Source organism: Stegostoma tigrinum, chromosome 30 (genome assembly GCF_030684315.1).
Source record: "Stegostoma tigrinum isolate sSteTig4 chromosome 30, sSteTig4.hap1, whole genome shotgun sequence".
NCBI classification, from domain to species: Eukaryota; Metazoa; Chordata; class Chondrichthyes; order Orectolobiformes; family Stegostomatidae; genus Stegostoma; species Stegostoma tigrinum.
This window is the reverse complement of record NC_081383.1, coordinates 44,053,281-44,071,647: the sequence shown is the minus strand read 5'-3', so window position 1 is coordinate 44,071,647 and position 18,367 is coordinate 44,053,281. Positions and strand designations below refer to the sequence as shown.

Sequence of the window (18,367 nt, the reverse complement as noted above, 5' to 3'; positions counted from 1 at the left end):
GATTAGTAGTGCCAAATCTAAACATCAGTGATTGCCTAGAAAAATAGAAGCGAAGGTTAAACTGAAAATAAAAAGTTTGATAGTCATAACAAACTCAATATTGCAGGTAGCCTACAGGTGTATATAAAGCACAGGAATCAAGTAAAAGAAAATTGGAGAGGGCATGAAGAAACATGAGCATGTAAGATAAAGGGGAACCCAAGATGTTTTACCGGTGTATAACGAAGAAAGGATTAGTAAAGGGAAGAAAATCGGACCTCTTGGAGATAAAGAAGGGAACTTGTGTGAAGAGGCAGAGGATATGGGAAGAGTTTTAAATTTTTTTTATATAATAACAAAGCAAAGGGATAAAACAGACATATGCTGTGAGGATTTGAGGTGCCAGAAGATTAGAAGAATGCAAATATAAATCAGTTGTGAGAAGTATACAAAGGAAATGCTAAATAATTATAGGCCAGTTAGTCTGTCTTTGGTGGTAAATTGTTAGAAGCAAACCTGAGAGATCAGATAACCTGTCACTTTGTAAGGCATAGATAATCAGCATGGCTTTGTTTAGGGAAGGTCATGGCTTAAAAATTTGAATGAATTCTTTGAGGAAGTGACAGGAGGACTGATGAGGGTCGTGTAGTGGCAGTTGTCCGCATGGATTTTAGTAAGGCATTTGACTAGGTCGAACGTGGTATACTGGTCAAAAAAAGTAACCGCCCGTGGGACGGAGGATAATGTGTTGAATTGGACCCAGAATTGGCTTAGTAACAGGAAAGCAAACAAAGATCAATGGCTGCCCTTACGAATAGAAAGCCCTCCAAGTGGTATTTGGTGTTGGAATCCCTGATGTTTAATATGTTAATGACTTGGTCTCAAATGGGGGTGCCATTGGAAATTTGCAGATGATACAAAAGTTGGCTGAGTAGTGCAGACAAGAGCTGTAAGTTCCAAAATGATTTAGATTCATTGGTGAAGTGGTTAGGAAAGGGGCAGATGGAATTGAACTGTTGAGTGAAAGGCAGTGAATTTAGGGCAGTTGAATAGTAAAAGAAAATACACAATAAATGAGAATATACTGAGTGGGGTGGATGCAGCAAGGGATCTTGGCCTGCAAGTACACAGGTCCTTAAAAGTAGCAGTACAGGTAGATAAAGTTGTTAAGAAGGCATATGGGATGCCCTCCTACAAATGAGTGGTATAGAATATAAAAGTAACAATATAATGATGAAACTGCATAACTACTGTTGAGGCTATAACAGGAGTATTATGTTCAGTTCTGACTTACTTTACAGGAAGAAGGTAATTGCTTTGAAGAGAGTGCAGTGAAGATTTATTGGAATGTAGCCTGGGCTAGAGAGTTGAGGTTACATGAAGGTATTGGAAAGGTTGGGATTATTTTCCTTGGAACAGGGTTTTTGAGGTCTACAAAATTGAGGAATAGAGATAAAGTAGACAGGAGAAATCTGTTTCCCTTTGCAGAGAATTCAAAAACCAGGGGTTATAGATTCAAGTGGAATGGCAGCAGGATTAGAGGACGTGAAGAAAAGCATCTTTACATAGTGGGTAGTGAGCGTCTGGAATTCGCTATCTGAATTGGTGGGGGCAGAAACCCTTTTAAAAAAAGTACCTGAAGCTGCACCCTAAATGCTGTAAACTGCAGGACTATGGACAGTGTGCAGGAAGATGGGATCAAAATGATATGAGTGTCTTTGGGTCAATATGGACAAGGTGAGTCGAATGGCCCCTTTCAGGGCTGTACCTATAGCTCTCTGGCTACCAAGAAATGAAGTAAATGCCTCAATTATTGACCTTTTTAGGACCCTGCTATTTCTACCTGTTCACACATTTGTACTCAGTTATATCATACTTAGATTCAAAGATACTTAGAGTGTATGCAATCATGAAAGTGTCCCACACAGCACTGAGCAGTTTTGGGTACCACATATTCGCAAGGACATTGTAATCTTGGCGTGAGTGACCTGGCATCAAGGAGCAAAAGCAAAACTGATACGACTTCAATTAAAGAAGATTTGTGATCTTAATGGTCTTAATTGGAGAGGCAGTGGCCTAGTGGTGGTATTGCTGGACTGTTAACCTAGAGACTCAGACACTGTTCTGGGGACCCAGGTTTGAATCCCGCCTGGGCAGATGGTGGAATTTGAATTCAGTAAAATATCTGGAATTAAGAATCTAATGATGACCATGAACGCATTGGTTGATTCTTGGAGAAACCTATCTGGTTCACTAATATCCTTTAGGGAAGGAAACTGCAATTCTTACCTGGTCTGGCTTACATGTGACTGCAGACCCACTGCAACGTGGTTGACTCTGAACTGCCCTCTGGGAGTTCATATAATGGTGAAAGTGCATAAGCTACTGTTGAGGCTATAACAGGAGTATTATGTTCAGTTCTGAACTGTGAATGAATAAAGAAAAAAAAAATTCCATGATGTCATTGCAGGAATTCTTAAGGTAGGTATTTATAAGCAACCAGTTCAGAGGCACTATTGTGGACCTCTGGAGCAGCTGTGACTTGAATCTGGGCCTCCTGATAATCCCACTGCATCACAAGAGCCCCAAGTTCTTCAGGATAGTAACCTAGATCGAACAATCTTCACCTTCATTGAGACCTCCCATCCAACATAAGGTCAAAAGTGACAGGGTTTGCTGCTAATTGCACAGTGTTCAGCACTGTTGTGATTCCAAACACTGAAGTAGTTCTTGTCCATACACAGCAAGACCTGGACCATATGTAGTTTTGACTGCTAAATGGCAAGTAATAAGTCCACTGACAAGGGACAAGTCAGGACTGTGATGGTTTACTGTCCACTTGATTAGATAGACACACCTCCAAAAACGCATGCAGTCCATATCATCAGGGAAGACAGCTTACTTGATTTATTCTTTACCATTTACTGCTGATGCATAATGGCAATAGCGTATGACATGCCTACCACCCTCATCATGATCTCTAACTCCTAGAAGGACAGGTGACTGGAACACATTGACCTGTACGTTCTCCACAAAATTTAACGCCATCTCGATTTCATAATATTGTCAGTGCTGAAATCCTGGAACTTCCTCCCTAACACACATGGACAGCAGCAGTTCAAGCAGGTAGTTCACAACCGCTTTGACAATGGCGATCTTCAACAAAAAAGAGTGCTAGCCTAGTCAGTGATGCATAAATCCCGTGATAGTTAGCACACTGAGAGTCTTTATTACAGGAGTTATGACGAGAACAGGAAAGAAGCCTTGCTGTAGTTGTAAATACTTCCCAAGGCCTACATCTGAATCGTGTATGCGGTTTGGTCTCTACCCAAAAGAAGAATATTGCTTGCTTTACAGAGGGTGCAGTACAGAATGACTCTTGGGGTAGGAGTGTAGTCCTTTGAGGTAGGGATTAACTAATTTTAATATGATTCTGAAGCAGTGTGATAATGTAAATGATGAGAGGTTATATTTACCTGCAACTAGAGTGCATAAATGTTGACTTTTGGAACAGTAATTTGAGGCTGAGATTTTGATCTTTGAAACGCCTACTTCCAGCAGATACTGAATCAGTGAGTGTGTTAAATGCTGAGACTTTTCTAGTCTAGATAATGAAGATTGATTTCAATTTCACTTTCCCAAAGATGAACTTGTTAAAGGGTGGAATAAACAGATTTATGGAGCTGTGTAGGCTGCACCTGTTTCCTAGCTAATTATGTAATTAAAATCTGACCATGATCTTCACACTTGTTTGATACATATAAATTTTCAGTGGCAGACATTAAAAACTAATAACCAAACTCTTGGGCACTTGCATGAATTTCACTGCTGGTGCAATGTTTGGTACGTAAATTGTATGTCTGAATGATTGATTTGATTAGCCGATCAGTATGTTTCTTCACTTGTTTGAGAGAGTGTAACTGCTGTGGGGATGTTACAATTGAGCACCACTGGCTGAACTAGTCTGCGTGTGCTAATAACACGTGCTAAGATAATCAGTCAAACTCAGCAATGTTTCTGAGAAGCAACATACATTTATATGTAGTGTCCTGTCATTTGCTAACAAAAGAAATGTGTTCAAGTCTCATGCCTCCTTTGGATTACCCAGGAGCTTGGGGAACCTATTGCCTTCTCCATGGTAATGCCTTGATTGGTTAGAGTTGCCAACGAATTAGTGCCACCCTCCTCTGATAAACTGTCATGATCTTTTGAATTTTGACATTCTTCCTTTTGTACTGATGAATGCACGATGAAAAGCTTTGGCATTTGAGCAACATTAATTGTAATTAACATTTGCCACTACCATTGTGAGGCACATGGTAAGTTATGATTTTAAAGCAAGGGTGCGGCTTGGCAGTAGTTTCTAGATTGTTCAGTATAGTCATTTATCCAACCCCCCCACCCCCCACTTCACTGTTGCTGCACTATTTGCTCCATCAGCATCTGTTATTTTCACAAAATCCAGGCTACCATTCCCTGACGTACCTCTGGTGTTCCAGTGTCTTGCCATGTAAGCATATGTTGACTTAGGATTTGTTAAATGTAAACTGAAGGTAGAATTCCCAAAGCTTTGTTATTTTGAATAGTTCATGGAATAGGCAAAGCCTGTGTAAAACACCTGTCATTTGTTTTTCTGTTGATGGTTAGAGGCAGCGGAAGAAGAAAACTGTTTTTAATTGAAAATTTGAATTTTTATTTGAATTTGAACATGTTTTCCTAAGCTTGTTGCCTCTTAACTGCTGAATACCTCTATTACCATTACTGCCAGGTTATAGAATCAGGTCTAGAGTTTCCTGTGTATTCCATAGAAAATTATGACAGTGGCCAAGAGGCAATTTACACATAGCCAGCAGAGAGTTACCTACCTGATTCCCTGTTTCTGCGTTAGACCCATAGCTGTTCAGGTGATGGAGCTTCAAATGAGAATGTACTTTTTGTTTATAGTGAAAATTTCTGACTTGACCACTCTATCAAATTTTCAAGTCCCTACACTCTGCATGGAAGAATATTTCCTCATTTCTCCTGTAATTCTTCTACCAATTACTTTAAATCTATGGTCCCTGATTTTTCTCCCCTGTGAGGTGACTAGCTGGTACCATTTTGTAATTTTATGCATATTAATTAAGAAATTCCATGGGTTCCAGCTTTCGAATGAAAGAATTCTGGTGCTATCTAACACTGCCTCGTTGCTGAAGTGTTTTAGACTTGGCAAGGTCTTGCAGGTCTCCATGTCCAATTATATCATTCATGTGATGTGATCAAAACTGAATGTATTAATCAAGATGTGCTTCAACCCCTCCAGCTTTGTGTAGCTCTCAATCTAGTATAATTTATCTGCTTTTATAGCTTATGCTCTTTTCAAATAAAGGAGAGCATGGTATTACCTCCTCACAATTTTACCAAGCTGTTGAACCGTAAAGGACTCCTAGGCCCCTCTTCCTCTGCATTGCTAAGTCCTCTGGTGTGGACTGTCAGTCTGCAGTTTGTACAATCTCCCCATGTCTGCATGGGTTTCTGCCAGATGCTTCAGCTTCCCACAGTCCAAAGATGTGCAGGCTAGGTGGGTTAGCCGTGGTAAATGGCTATGGGGATTGGTTTGGGGGTGGTAGTCCTGAGTCTGGGTGGCTCATCAGGGGTGCAGTGGAAAACTCTGGGTCAAATGGCCTCTTTATGCATCGTAGAGAGTTTGACTTCTCTTCCATTTAGTGTCTATTCTCTTGCTTTATAACATCTCGCAAAATGTGTTGCCGCATGTATAGTTCTTTGTGCCTTTAGATATGGCCATTTTTTGTTTCATCCACACATGTCTCTGATGCATTGATGGCCAAGCCAGCATTTATTCTCAGTTCCTAGTTACACTGGCACATGTGGTGATTAACTATCCTGAACTGTTGCAGATGGTGTAGGAATATACAGTGCTTTTAAGTATGTTCAGGATTTTGACCCAGAAGCAATGGAGGAAGAGCAAGATGTTCCCAAAACAGGATGGTGTCTGGTTAGCGGGAAACCTGAAGATGATGGTGCTCCTGTGCTTCTGCTGGCCTTGTCCTCAAACAGTAGAGGTATGGGACTAGAAGGTACTGTCTGAGCAGTCCTGGTGACTTGGAGAGGGGTGGGGATGGAATCCACTTGCTAAAATTAAATGTCGTATTATAAATTGTAGGAGTTTTGAAGATAGATCATTTTCAATAATTCAAATTACAAGAAGCAAAAACTGAATTCTGAGACCTGTTGAACTATGTTGGCAGCATCCTTCCAGTTGCAAAAACACTCATCAGTCTTAACTTTGCTTTCTGCCTAAGCCAATTTTTGATCCATTTTGCTAATCTCTTGTGGATCCTCCCATCTTTTACATTTTTGACTAGCCTTGTGTGATCTCATCAAAGGCATTGATAACCACCTTAAATGATGTGCTTGTCACACCTATTCATATGTAATCAAGTGATGTATTAACTGAAAAGGTGTTCAATATTTTAATAATTTACCTATTAAATTTAAACCCATTCAATCTTTCATAATACTTTCTCCTTGCCATCAGCTGTTTAGGTATTGAATACAGCTGCAATTATTCATTAAAACTAACCAGATATTCTGCCTCCACACACTTGATCCTTGATTGCACATTCTTCCCTTTTTTCCCATAAAAGGTGTACACTCTTAGATGTACACTTGCAATGCCAAGATATACAAGGCTATGGGTCAACTGCTGGAGAATGGAATTAGTATCATTAGGTAGTTGTTTTTGACTAGCACATATTTGTTGGGCCAAAAGGCCACCTTCTGTGCAGTAGACCTGTTACTCTTTTTGCTTCCTAATAGGCCTTGTTATTCCCTTAGTTATCATCTTGACATTTATGTATTTTTTAAAATAAACTTTGGGTTTTCATAGAATTTTACTTACCAGTTTTTTTAATCTACTCTTTGCTTCCCTAATGCTCCTTTTCATTTTAGCCCCATGATTTGCAGTTTTCTGGCCTTGTTGCATTGTTCAGCTCCTGATATTTTTTTTGGCGGTTTGAAGAAAACTTGAAGTTAGGACTGCTTTCCATGAAAACTGGAAAGCTGAAAGATGATCTAATTGAGGTGCTCAAAATCATGAGAGGCCTAGACAGCACCTGTTTAGAGAGGTGAGTGGGAGTATGCATGATTAAATAAGCAGTGTGGGGAAAAAACAGTTTCATGCATCAAGTGTTTCAGGTCTGGAATGCACTGCCTGAAAGTGTGATGAAGGTGGGTTCAATTGAGGCAGTTATTTGAAAGTGAATAGTGCAGAATTGTGTGTTGAAGGCAGGAAGTTGATGTTGAATTGAAATACTAATTCCGAAATCTGCAGACACAGCAAGCTCCATGCACTGGAATGTTGTGACCTTAACTCTGCATCTTGTCATCTAAGGGCCTCTAGATTTAGCTGCCTTACACCCTTTGTTTGTGAGGGCATGTTTATCATGAATCCCTTTTCCATGAGTATGCTAACTTTAATTGGGTTCAGATTATTAAAGTAGAAGTGTTTCTCCCATTAACACTCCCATCAGTCTGTCCAGCTTCATTCTCTAAAACTAAATTGAGAAAAACCTCTCCCTAGGTTTGTCTAGCCAGAAGGGTTACCTATATGCGACTTAAGGATCTTTGGACCATCTGCGCTGGCTGCAATTGTTATTGTAATTCAGACTTGTTTTTGCATTTCTCAAATGTTTCTACAAGTTTGACCTTTTGGAGGCCTATCTGCTTTTTAATCCCCCTTAGTCTCAGCTGGAAACCCAAGTGACCAGCCACCAAACTAATCCATACTTCCACAGTATCTAAAGAAAAAGTATATTCCCAAGCAATCTATACCCTCACCTGCCTTACTATCATCCTTGCATTACGTATAAGTCATTCAGTACAGTCAAGCATTTTATTTTCGTTTCTATTGCCTTCCACTTGTTAATTTTCACCTGTCCACTTCCAGCAGTTTTTCTTCTTTTGAATCTGTGTTCAGCTTCACGTCTCTGGCTAGCTCTCTGAAACAAATTCCAACAGCACTGGCAAAGCTGCTTGTGAGCTTATTGGCCTTCAAAGATCTTACTTCCCCAGAACTTCCCTATGTTTAATGCCCTTAGAATTTGAACTTGTCCTGCTTAGATCATCTCTGACTATGGGTTCATCTCATCCAGTTTCTGTGCTTAATTTCTTGTGGTTCTGCTTCTTAATCTCCCTCTAGCATCCTTGAAATTTGCCTGCAAAACTGTTTTGTACCTATGTCATTGGTACTAATCCAAACCATAGTACACTTCAAAAAGTCTAGTACCCTTGTTCATCTGGGATTTTCTACAGTTCAGTATCACTCTGCTGTCATTCATCAGCAAAGTGATGGATCATAGTGTTATCGGGTAACACTTGCAAGGGAATAAACTGCTCGGTGATGCTCAGCTTGGTTTCCACTAGGAACACTCAACTGCTGAGGTCATTACAGCCCTGATCTCAGCATGAGCGAAAGAGCTGAACTCTACATGTATGAGTGATTCCTTTGTAATCGAGGCAGCATTCGACCAAGTGTGCAGTCAAAGATACCCAGTAAAATATGGAGAAAGTTCTTCAGTATCCGGAGTCATGCATAGGTCAGGAAGGTGGTTGTTAGAGGTTAATCAGCTCAGTCCCAAGGCATCACCAAAGAGCTACTCATAGTAGTGTCGAAGGCCCAAGCATCTTAGCTGCTTTACCAGTGATCTTCTGTCCGTCATTCAGTACTCTTAGCTTTTGAAGCAGTCTTTGTTCATGTGCGGTGACTTTTGGACAACACTCCAGGCCTGGGCTTAGAAGTGGCAAGTAACGATGGTGCCACACAAGTGCGAGGCATTGCCATGCATCTCCAGCAAGAGAAAATCTGCCATCGCTTCTTTGACATTCACTGTTGCAAATGGCATTGCTATCCTCCCTGTCAACATTCTGGGCATTACTATTGGTCAGAAACTGTTCTTGACCACCCATGTATATAAGAAAAGATCAGATGCCAGGAATTCTGCAGTGATTCATTCCCCTCAGCCTCCCCAGTGCATACCCCACCATCTACACTGTGAGTCAGGAATGCAGTAGAATACTGTCCACTTGTCTGGAAAGGTACAACTGCAACAATATTCAAGAGGTTTGACAGCGTCCAGATCAAAGCAACCTTTGCACCACGTTCAGCATTCAGTCTCTTTACCACTGACACACGGTGGCAACTTTGTATACGGTCTACAAGATGTACGAAGGTCAGCACATCATCTGGACCTAATGAACACATGACCCTTTCCACCCTGAAGACAAGGGCAACAGATACTTTGGATCACCTTCATCTGCGAATTTCAAGTCCCACCTTGAAAGTATATTAATGTTTTCTCATATCACTGTCAAAATACTCCTTTCAAACAGCACTATGGATTTCCCTTTTACATTGTATTCTTGAACCATTTAAGTATCCAATTTGTTTCCACTTTAATAATAGGATCATAGAAGCCGTACTGCGTGGAAACAGGCCACTTGGCCCAACAAGTCCACACTGACTCTCTGAAGAGCATCCCACCCAGACTTGTCTCCCTACCCTATCCCTGTAACCCTGCATCTCCTACGACCAGTCCACCTAACCTGCATATCTTTGGACTGTGGGAGAAAACAGGAGCCCCTGGAGGAATCCAGCACAGACACATGGAAATTTGCAAGCTCCACACAGATGGTAGAGCCTCCGTCCTCGGCACTGTGAGTCAGTAATGCTCACCACTGACCCACAAGGAGCATGTAGGGTTGGGGGATAAATACTGAAATAGCTGGTGATATTCATGTCCCACAAACAAAACCTTTGAAAGGTTTCCATGTCATAGTATATACATTTGACAAGACAGCCATACTTCCCTAATTGGTTAAATTAAATCATTTCACAGATATGAAATTTTTTAGTGATTATATTTACCATTTTACTTAAACTAAACAATTGTTATTTGGACACTTTGTAACGCACACCCCTCCATCCCCAAATTTGAGATTCCAGTCCCACTCCAGTCCTGCATGAACCTTTTACAAGTGCTCCCAGGTCACTGAAGTGTCCCAGTGTTGATAAATTACTGCCTTGAATATATTGCATAACTGATTTATAAAATTTGAGTAACCTAGATTTGTGCTATTAAATTTGTAACAGTCCTCAAGATAATTGTTTATTGTTAAATCTATTCCAAGTTTAGATATTTTCATGAGCACCTGGATGTCTCATTATGGGTTATCCATATATTTTATCATCTAACTATATAAAGATGTAATGACTGATTACCTCTGTGACCTGAACTGCAAATTCTGTACTTCTGCTGCACTTCCATTCTGAATGTGGACTCGGCAAACTTTTGATGTAACTAAATACAAATTAAGCTACTTTAGTTAACAAGCAAACATTCAAGAGCAATGGTTAGGGCTTAACTAATTTGGTTAATTAGTTAGTCCACCTTGTCTTCATACAGTAATATAGCATAGTGAACATGACAATGTCCATTTCAGTGGGTTGTCTTGTTAGACATGCCACTACCCTACTGTATGAAGTCTTAATTAGGAAATTGACCAACTTCCAATCTTGAAAGTCACTGTCATGAGTTTTAACTCTCTTTGGGGCATTGATCAATCTTCAGAATGGTAGCTTGGCACTATTATCTAACTGTTTGAGTTACATACAGTGAGTGTTTCCTAGCCTGTTGCTAGCCATACCCTAAAGTAATGTGCATATTTCATTACAGGAGGATATTGAAGCCAGTGTTGACCAATTACAGGACATTTCAGCATTAGATGTTAATTTTGGGCCTGAGACTGACATCGAAGGTGCAATGGCAGGGTGCGCTGATGAAAATGAGATTGAACAAATCACAGCATCTTTAACCGAAAATATTGAACACGTAGGACTACCTGTAGATATCACTATGCAGCTGCCTTTGGAGATGGGTGCAGAAGAACCACTGGAGTCACCTCTCATTCTAAGCACGGATCTACCAGCTGAAGTATGAAGAATTTAAATTAACTCACTTCTCGTGGATGTGTATTTGCATTTACTTGTGGTTGGATAAATTCTGAAAAGGGAGCAAAGCTGAATGTGAAATTTAGCTTATTATGGAAAGCACTGGATAGTACATTAGATTAGAAAATTTTCTTTGGAGGTCTGGGTTCTGATACCACCCAGCCTCTGGAATTAAAGCGTTTTCTGTTTGGTGCAGAAACTATCCTTGAAATTAATAATTTCCTAACAGTGCAAATAGACCGTTAAAAAGGGGAAAGATGTTATAAATAGGGAGGGGTGCAGAATATTGGTGATGCCAATATTTTGGACACCCACTTAAAAGGGGAGGGGTCTTAAATTTCTAGAGATGTGTTGCATCAATTGACAAGGAAGGTGCCTAATATGGGGTAGAACTTCATGTTGAATAGAGAAATTTTAGATACAGAACGGTTTCCACTGAAATGTGCTGAAGATTGAAAGAACTTTTTGAAAAGGGTTCTAAAGTTCCATTTCAATGATCAGTGAAAAGGGAAACACTTTCTTCTGGTTCATAGAATCATGGGGAATTGCCATTGAGCGATCATCAATTTAATGAGAATTTCAAAAATTCTTCTTTTAGGGTTCTTGGAGGGAATGAAGTTGGCCGGTTGAGTGTTTGCTACAGGCAGAGTCTGTTGTACATTTTAATGAGAAATCATCAATATTTGAAAGTGGAGGCTAATAGGTGTAAATGAGTTGTAATTGAGCAATGAACTGCCTAAATCTCTGCGCTTCTGGTTTTATCTCAATCTAGCTTTTGCTGTACATAACATTTATAGCTCGTAAATTGGCAAACTCAGCCAAAATGTGTAGTGTAGGAAGTATGCAGTGTCACTGTTACGTTGGGAAAGTTACACTGTTTGGAGATTAGAATTAAGCAAATCTTTGATTAAAAGCAGTAGAAATAATTGTATTCACTAACTCGTGCCTAGACTGGAAAGAACTATTGATTTTAAAATGCTGATATTGGGTGTTAAATGTAACCTTCCAATGGCTCATCGATTTAGGGACTTAGTGGAATTGTCGGAACAGATTTATTAAAATATTCTTTTCTGGTTCTCAGATTAGAACATTAGAATTGGAAGCCTGCGTAGATGGAATCTCAGCAGTTCTGAGACACTTTTTTTTGACATTTCTAATAACAATCTGACTATTCTCAGAAAGTCACCTTTAATTTTCAACTACATCCAACATTTTTTTTAAAAATTGAGGCTCGTATTTTGGGACAGGGACCTAGCTTCATTTAATTCTGCAGCTTCATGACCACTATGCTGTTGGATTTGAAAAAGTTGTTGATTATTTGTAGTATTTTCAGTGCACATATTCAGTGGCATGTTTAAATGTTCACTCAGTTTGAACTTTTTTGTTTGAAGAATATTTGATGTCATATTTCAGATTGTGGATGAACCAAAGGAGATGATGGACTCTGAGATGCCTGGCAGTGCAGAAGAGGAGTCTATGTCGATTAAAGAAGTAGGACGTCATTTTGAAAGTCTTCTTGAAACAAATGTCATTTTGAAATAGCTGCATTGTGTTAAATGTGTAGATTGGGTGTTACTGACAGTTCATTTTGAGAAACTAATTACAAATTTGGTCTGTTAATTTTCATACTGTTTTGGCAGATATTTGCTGGTGTAGATGTATTAAAAGTCTGTTTTCTTTCCCGCTTTTGGGCATTGGTCTCTTATCTAAATCGTGTACTCTTTAGGAAAAGCCCTGTGTTTATGCGTTATGAGCTCTGCAGGATTTTTATTTATAGTTAAGCCTTGTTTGCTATTTAGACAGTATTATGAGGTAAACAGCAAGAGTCAACAACAAGTGTAGCCAGTGTTGTGTACTGCAAGTACAAAAAGTGAAACGTTTATCAAATGGGCATTTTTGGACTAGTAGATATCTGCAAAACATTTGACGTGGAATTCGTATCTTGCAACTGTATTGAAAACTACTAATCTTCCCTATCACAACAAAACCATCCCTCATTCCACTAGAGGGGCAAGGTCTTGTAAACTGCTTTCATTCTTGTTTAGTTGGACAAGGCTGGAGTTAATTGATTTCAGCCTTTGGTGTAGTTTTGGATTTCAAGGACAGAGATATCGGCATGTCCATTAAGTTTGCCCACTGCCTTCAGATAATGCCCTTTTGGAGGGAATCATGCATTGGGGGCAGAGAATAGTCCTTTGAAGGATAACAATGGTGACCTTGTAAGTGGAGAAATGAAGACATTGCAGGAAATGGAATGATGGTGTTTATTTTGGTGACTCCAAAGATAGAAATGTAGTACAAAATATAACCTGGGGAAGGCTTGTTTTACACAGTATATTTTTGACATTTTTAATAATTCACTTGCAATTGCACTTTATGTACTGGTTTAGGATACATTGACTTTGAAAACCTCAACTGAACTGATATGATGCACTTAAAAACAAAGAACTGGAGAAACCCAGATCTGCTAGCGTCGATGCAGATAGAAACACAGTTAATGTTTTTAGTCCAATGTGATTCTTTAGAGTTCTAAACTCTTAACTCTTTCAGTCTGTAGAGATGCTGTAAGACCAACTGAGTTATCCCACTTTGTCTTATTCCAGATTTCCAACATCCTCAGTAGCTTGATGTTATTCAGTATAGCTCACTTAACAATCAATGTTGCTAACTATAGTTAGCAGAATGCATCTGTAGATTCGTCTTTGCTTTGCCCAAGTTGAGCTTTTTAAAATAGTTAGTGTTTTTGCATCCTTTACCTGTTTTGGGATCTGGCTGCTTTATTTTCTAATTTTTGCCTTCCTGTTCTGTGCCAGAAATGCCAAAGCTGCATTGCGCGCTGACATTTAGTTCCTAAAAAGGCAGTTTCTGCTCAGTTAAAACAATAGTGTTGTACATAAAGAGCCTTTCAGGTTAATACCTAGTTCAGATCGTGTTGCGCTTGGGCCATCCAAAGATGAGTGTGAATTGCAACTTAAATTTTGGAGGTATTAACTGGCCAGTGGACCTTAATTATGTGTTAGCTCATGTTGGTTACAGATAGCATTAACAAAATTTCTAATTTCATTTATTTTCAGGATACTGAAGATTTACTTGAAGAAACAGGTATTAAAGAAACCCTCTTTTCATCCATGTCCCCCAGTGCAACTTAATTCTTTTTCTCAGTTTAGAAAGAAAACATGATCATGTGCAAGTATTCTGGTGTATAATAGCAGTGGTTCAGAGCAGAACAGTACAGGGAGATTGGAAAACTTAGGCATGTCCCAGATCTCCTACATTAATTCAATCACTACAAGGCTTTAAATTGCACAACTGACCCAGTGTAGTTGATTTAGCCCCCAGCTTCCCTGAATGGGAAGAACCAGCAATACACTGTTTTGACGAAGATCTCGTTTTTGTTGAAGTCTTAACTGATTGACTGAACATACAGTTGCATTTATATAATAATGACTTTCAAATTGGTTTTAGGGTGCTTTAACAGCTATTAAAGCATTCATGACCAACATAAGTACAGGAAAAAATACTAAAATTGAGCACCTGATTCAAATTTAACTTATGCCATTTGTACATTTTTAGTGAACGGAAACCCACAGTAGAGACATATCAACTTCTGCGTCATCCACTGGGATAGTTATTTAACTTGGTGGCATGTTTATCTGTCATTCTAGGGCAACAGTAAATGTGCAGGTACTCTTTGCTTTGGTGATTTTGGCCTGGAAGTTCTTTCAAGGGAGCAAGGAAATGCAGTGACTCAGTTGTGCTATTTAGGCAAGATTATACTATTTATAATGTATGTGTATGTGTGTATGTATATATAAAGGCCAGCATGTATTAATGCTGTTATCTCTTTTGCAATCTAATTGGATCATAAAACCTGATCTGGTGGCATGTATGAGTACACAAGAGTACTTTTTTTATACATCTAAATTCGACATAATGGGCAATGAGATGGAAGTGCCAATTCTTAGGGAAGTGTTAGACTCTAAACTGAACGATTATAACAGTAAAAGAAACTGACAAGTTAAATGATATTTGAATAAAAAAAAAACAAAGTCATGTGAATTCAAGAAATGCTGCAGATTAAAGCAAGTAGAAGACAAGTCTCCTCAGGAATATTTTTTAAAAAACTCGAACAGTCTGCCCATGTATGTTTTGTTGGACTCTTGCTTTACTTGGAAGAAATGAAGTTAATCAGAAGACTTAGGACTCTCAAAAGGAAACATTTATTGAACAATCGTGGATGCAGTTTGGAAATAGTTTCTGATCATCTTGAACTGCAAAGGAATTTCTGGCTTCAACTGTTTACTTCTTGGAAATACACGGACTTGTCGTGGTCTCACTTGAACTGCTTCTGCTATCTTCCAAAGTTATCGGTTTGCAGCATTGAGGACTCCTGATCTGTGAGGTTACTGAAATATCTATTGGTAAATTAGTGAAGAAATTACAATGAATTTAATTTCTCTAGGTAGTTGTGTGCTCCCTCAGTTTTCCAATCTCTCTGTGATACTAGTGAACGCTAGGGGCAGTGTCCTGCATAGTTACACAGCAGACACATTAGCTCCGTGTATGTTTTGCTGTATTTCAGTGGTAATTAAACCTTGTGCCATTCTATTCCCATTGATCCCGTAGAGAAGGAGAATGTAGCCGAGAGTTCGGGGGAAGCTTGTAGTTCAGTCCCTATCGAGGAGGAACTCCCTGAAGAGGCTCAGCTATCTGCACAAGAAATGATCGACATAGACTCCTACCAGAAAGAAGAAGAAGATGACAACCTCTCAGTTACAGTACAAGCAGAGGATGCACTGACACTAGAACTCGACAATGACTTACTTTTGGATGCGCCCAAGAAAGAATCAAAACCACTGGGGACTGACTCCGAGAAACCCTCTGATCAAGCACCCTGTGGCAATAAAAATGAAACTGAAGTGAATGCAACAGTAAATTTGAGCGAAACAGAAAGCGACCAACAGAAACAAGAGTTAGAAGTGACAGGCATTGAGAGTACAGAGAAAGAACAGCCAGCAACTGAGGAAAGCAAAGATGAAACCATGAAAACAGAAGATGAAGGTGATTCTAATGAAGCAGCTAAGAAAGAAACCTCGATTATAGAGGGCAGTGATCAGAACAAGAGGTTTGTTGTTTCTCAGTTCTAGATCAGAAGCTTTCTTTTTTTATTCATACTAAGATTCCAGTAAACCTATCTCGTGAATTGGCCTGCGCAGTGGTGATAATTTAGATTTTTTTTGTTTAAAAGTTCTTAATTTTCTTTTCCTATACTGTTAGAGGCAACTTCCTTTTACACTTTCTGCTCTCCTCCAACCTGCGGAGGTTGTTCACAAACTGGAATATTTTGCTTCTGTGTACTCTTCACCAACAGTACCAAAAATGTAACAAGGCATTTGTTATACAGTTCTGTTTCCAATTGGGATCTAAAATGTCATTGATTCCCCTACATCCGGTACGTTTGCTTTGTATTCTCAGTGATCTATAACTGATAGCTATACATTGGTAGGTATTGGACAGTTTCTTGGAATGGAAAAGTATTTTTGGAAACTATACTTAATTTTCATTTATTCTTTATTTAACAAATCTGATTTTGTACCTTTAGTTTTAACAAGGATGGAAAAGACATTAAGCCCGCTGCAAAGGATGAGAAAGGTATGCCACAGTTTTAACTGATGTTCAACATCGCTATACTAGCCCTGTCGTGGTCATTATTCATTTAATAAATATAGTTTTGTTATTGCACCCTTACACTCAGAACTTTGGCACTGTTACTGAGTGCCATTTTCAGGATTTTTGAAAGTTTACTATGCGAGTGACTATTCTACACTTCATTCGTTCTTGAAAATCATTAAAATGTAATTTGAGAAGTGAAATATTGGTTTTGTTTATTTTTGCTATTATTAAGTACCTTAACATTTTACTGTACTATGTACGTAGTAGATGTTAGATTTCAAGCAGTAAACTTGTCTGGCTTCCAGAGAAGGAAGCTAGTTTGGGATCAGTTGTCATCTTTTAAGAATTGTTGATATATATTTGAGGCATTGTGTGCCATAGAGACGTTAATAACATTGCATTTATCGGGGCACAAGAAACACTTTATTCTCTTTTCTTCAGTGCAATGATTGTCGAGTGTGGAATTGCTTCATATAAAGTGTAGCTTACCAGTTCATTTTTGAATTTCTTCATGTCTTTGCTTATTTTGCTAACCTTGTCATTCAGGCCGATCTGGTAACACCAGCGTAACAGATACTGCAGGGAAGAACCTTTGGGTGAGTGGTCTGTCCTCTGCCACCAGAGCAACTGACTTGAAGAACCTCTTCAGTAAATATGGCAAGGTAATGGTTATGAAAATGCTGAAGATTTGACTAATATAATGTATGAAATGTCTTTGGGGCTTGAAGTGCTTTAATGCTGATTGAACAATTTTTAGTTTGTTCATGAGAAGTAAAAGAAAGACAGGATATTGTGTAGCATGGGTAATTAGGACTGACTGAATTGGTTTATAGAAGGTTGGCATGGATCTCATGAGTAGAAGGTCTGTGTGTCACAATAACTTGATGGAATACTTTAGGTTTTTTTGTTAAGTATCATCTAATGGAAGTGTAATCTCTGATAACTGGGCAATAAGATTTGGATTTTTAAAACCTAACTTTCTGTTAAGAACCTGGCAACAGTTAACTGCACTGATAATCTGCTAACTTGTCTTCTAGATTGAACAGCCCAAATCTAGCAGTTAATTGTAAAAACTGTAACATGTCTTGATTATATCAGATATTGGAAAAACATTCATGTACTTGACCAGATTCATTGTAACTAAAATAACTAATAATCTTGCTTATCCCAAAGTGCAAAACAAAACGTTTGAGCTATGCTAGTCAGTCTCTAATCCTGCATTCTCTTAACTCAATCTTCTCTAGGGTTCTGCTTGTGTAAGAAGTTATATTTTCATACAGTATTGATGTATGTTGTCTGCTAGTCATACAGGTCTCAAATTTAGTGCAATTTGATTTTTCAATCTTTCCATCGTGGCACTCCCTATCTCCGCACACTCGACTGCCATGCTCCCTTCTTCTGTTGAAGCAATCTTCCTGTATCTTGTCCAAATAAGTTTCAAGCAGCCTTTTAGGAAGCGGTTTCGGGGAATTTTGTAAAAGCAAACACTTGCAGACTTCTTCATTGAAACCGGGAACATTTCTCTCTGATCCATCGAGTTGATCAAAACCAAGGAATCCCTAGCCTTGCATTGTAGTTGTCTATGCCAGTCAGAAATTGTCTTGGCACTTGACAGAATTCTTCAAATTGGCACCACCACTTGAGAGTCACTTTTTCAAAAGATCACTGTTCTGTGCAAAGAAATCATTAGTTTGTCATCTTACCTAG

At 39.0% G+C, this 18,367-nt stretch overlaps 1 protein-coding gene across 3 annotated transcripts in view; it reads left to right on the top strand.

The window, feature by feature from the left end:
• safb (scaffold attachment factor B) overlaps window positions 1–18,367 on the top strand; it is a 66,846-nt gene that overhangs the window by 9,810 nt on the left and 38,669 nt on the right. For 2 of the 3 annotated variants that reach the window (XM_048559716.2, XM_048559717.2), the window contains exons 4-9: window positions 10,713–10,970; window positions 12,401–12,478; window positions 14,062–14,089; window positions 15,614–16,112; window positions 16,590–16,639; window positions 17,207–17,322. In XM_048559716.2, coding sequence (XP_048415673.2) covers window positions 10,713–10,970; window positions 12,401–12,478; window positions 14,062–14,089; window positions 15,614–16,112; window positions 16,590–16,639; window positions 17,207–17,322 — 1,029 coding nt within the window. The remainder of the gene's footprint in view (window positions 1–10,712; window positions 10,971–12,400; window positions 12,479–14,061; window positions 14,090–15,613; window positions 16,113–16,589; window positions 16,640–17,206; window positions 17,323–18,367) is intronic. The other variant, XM_048559718.2, reaches the window with a different exon arrangement.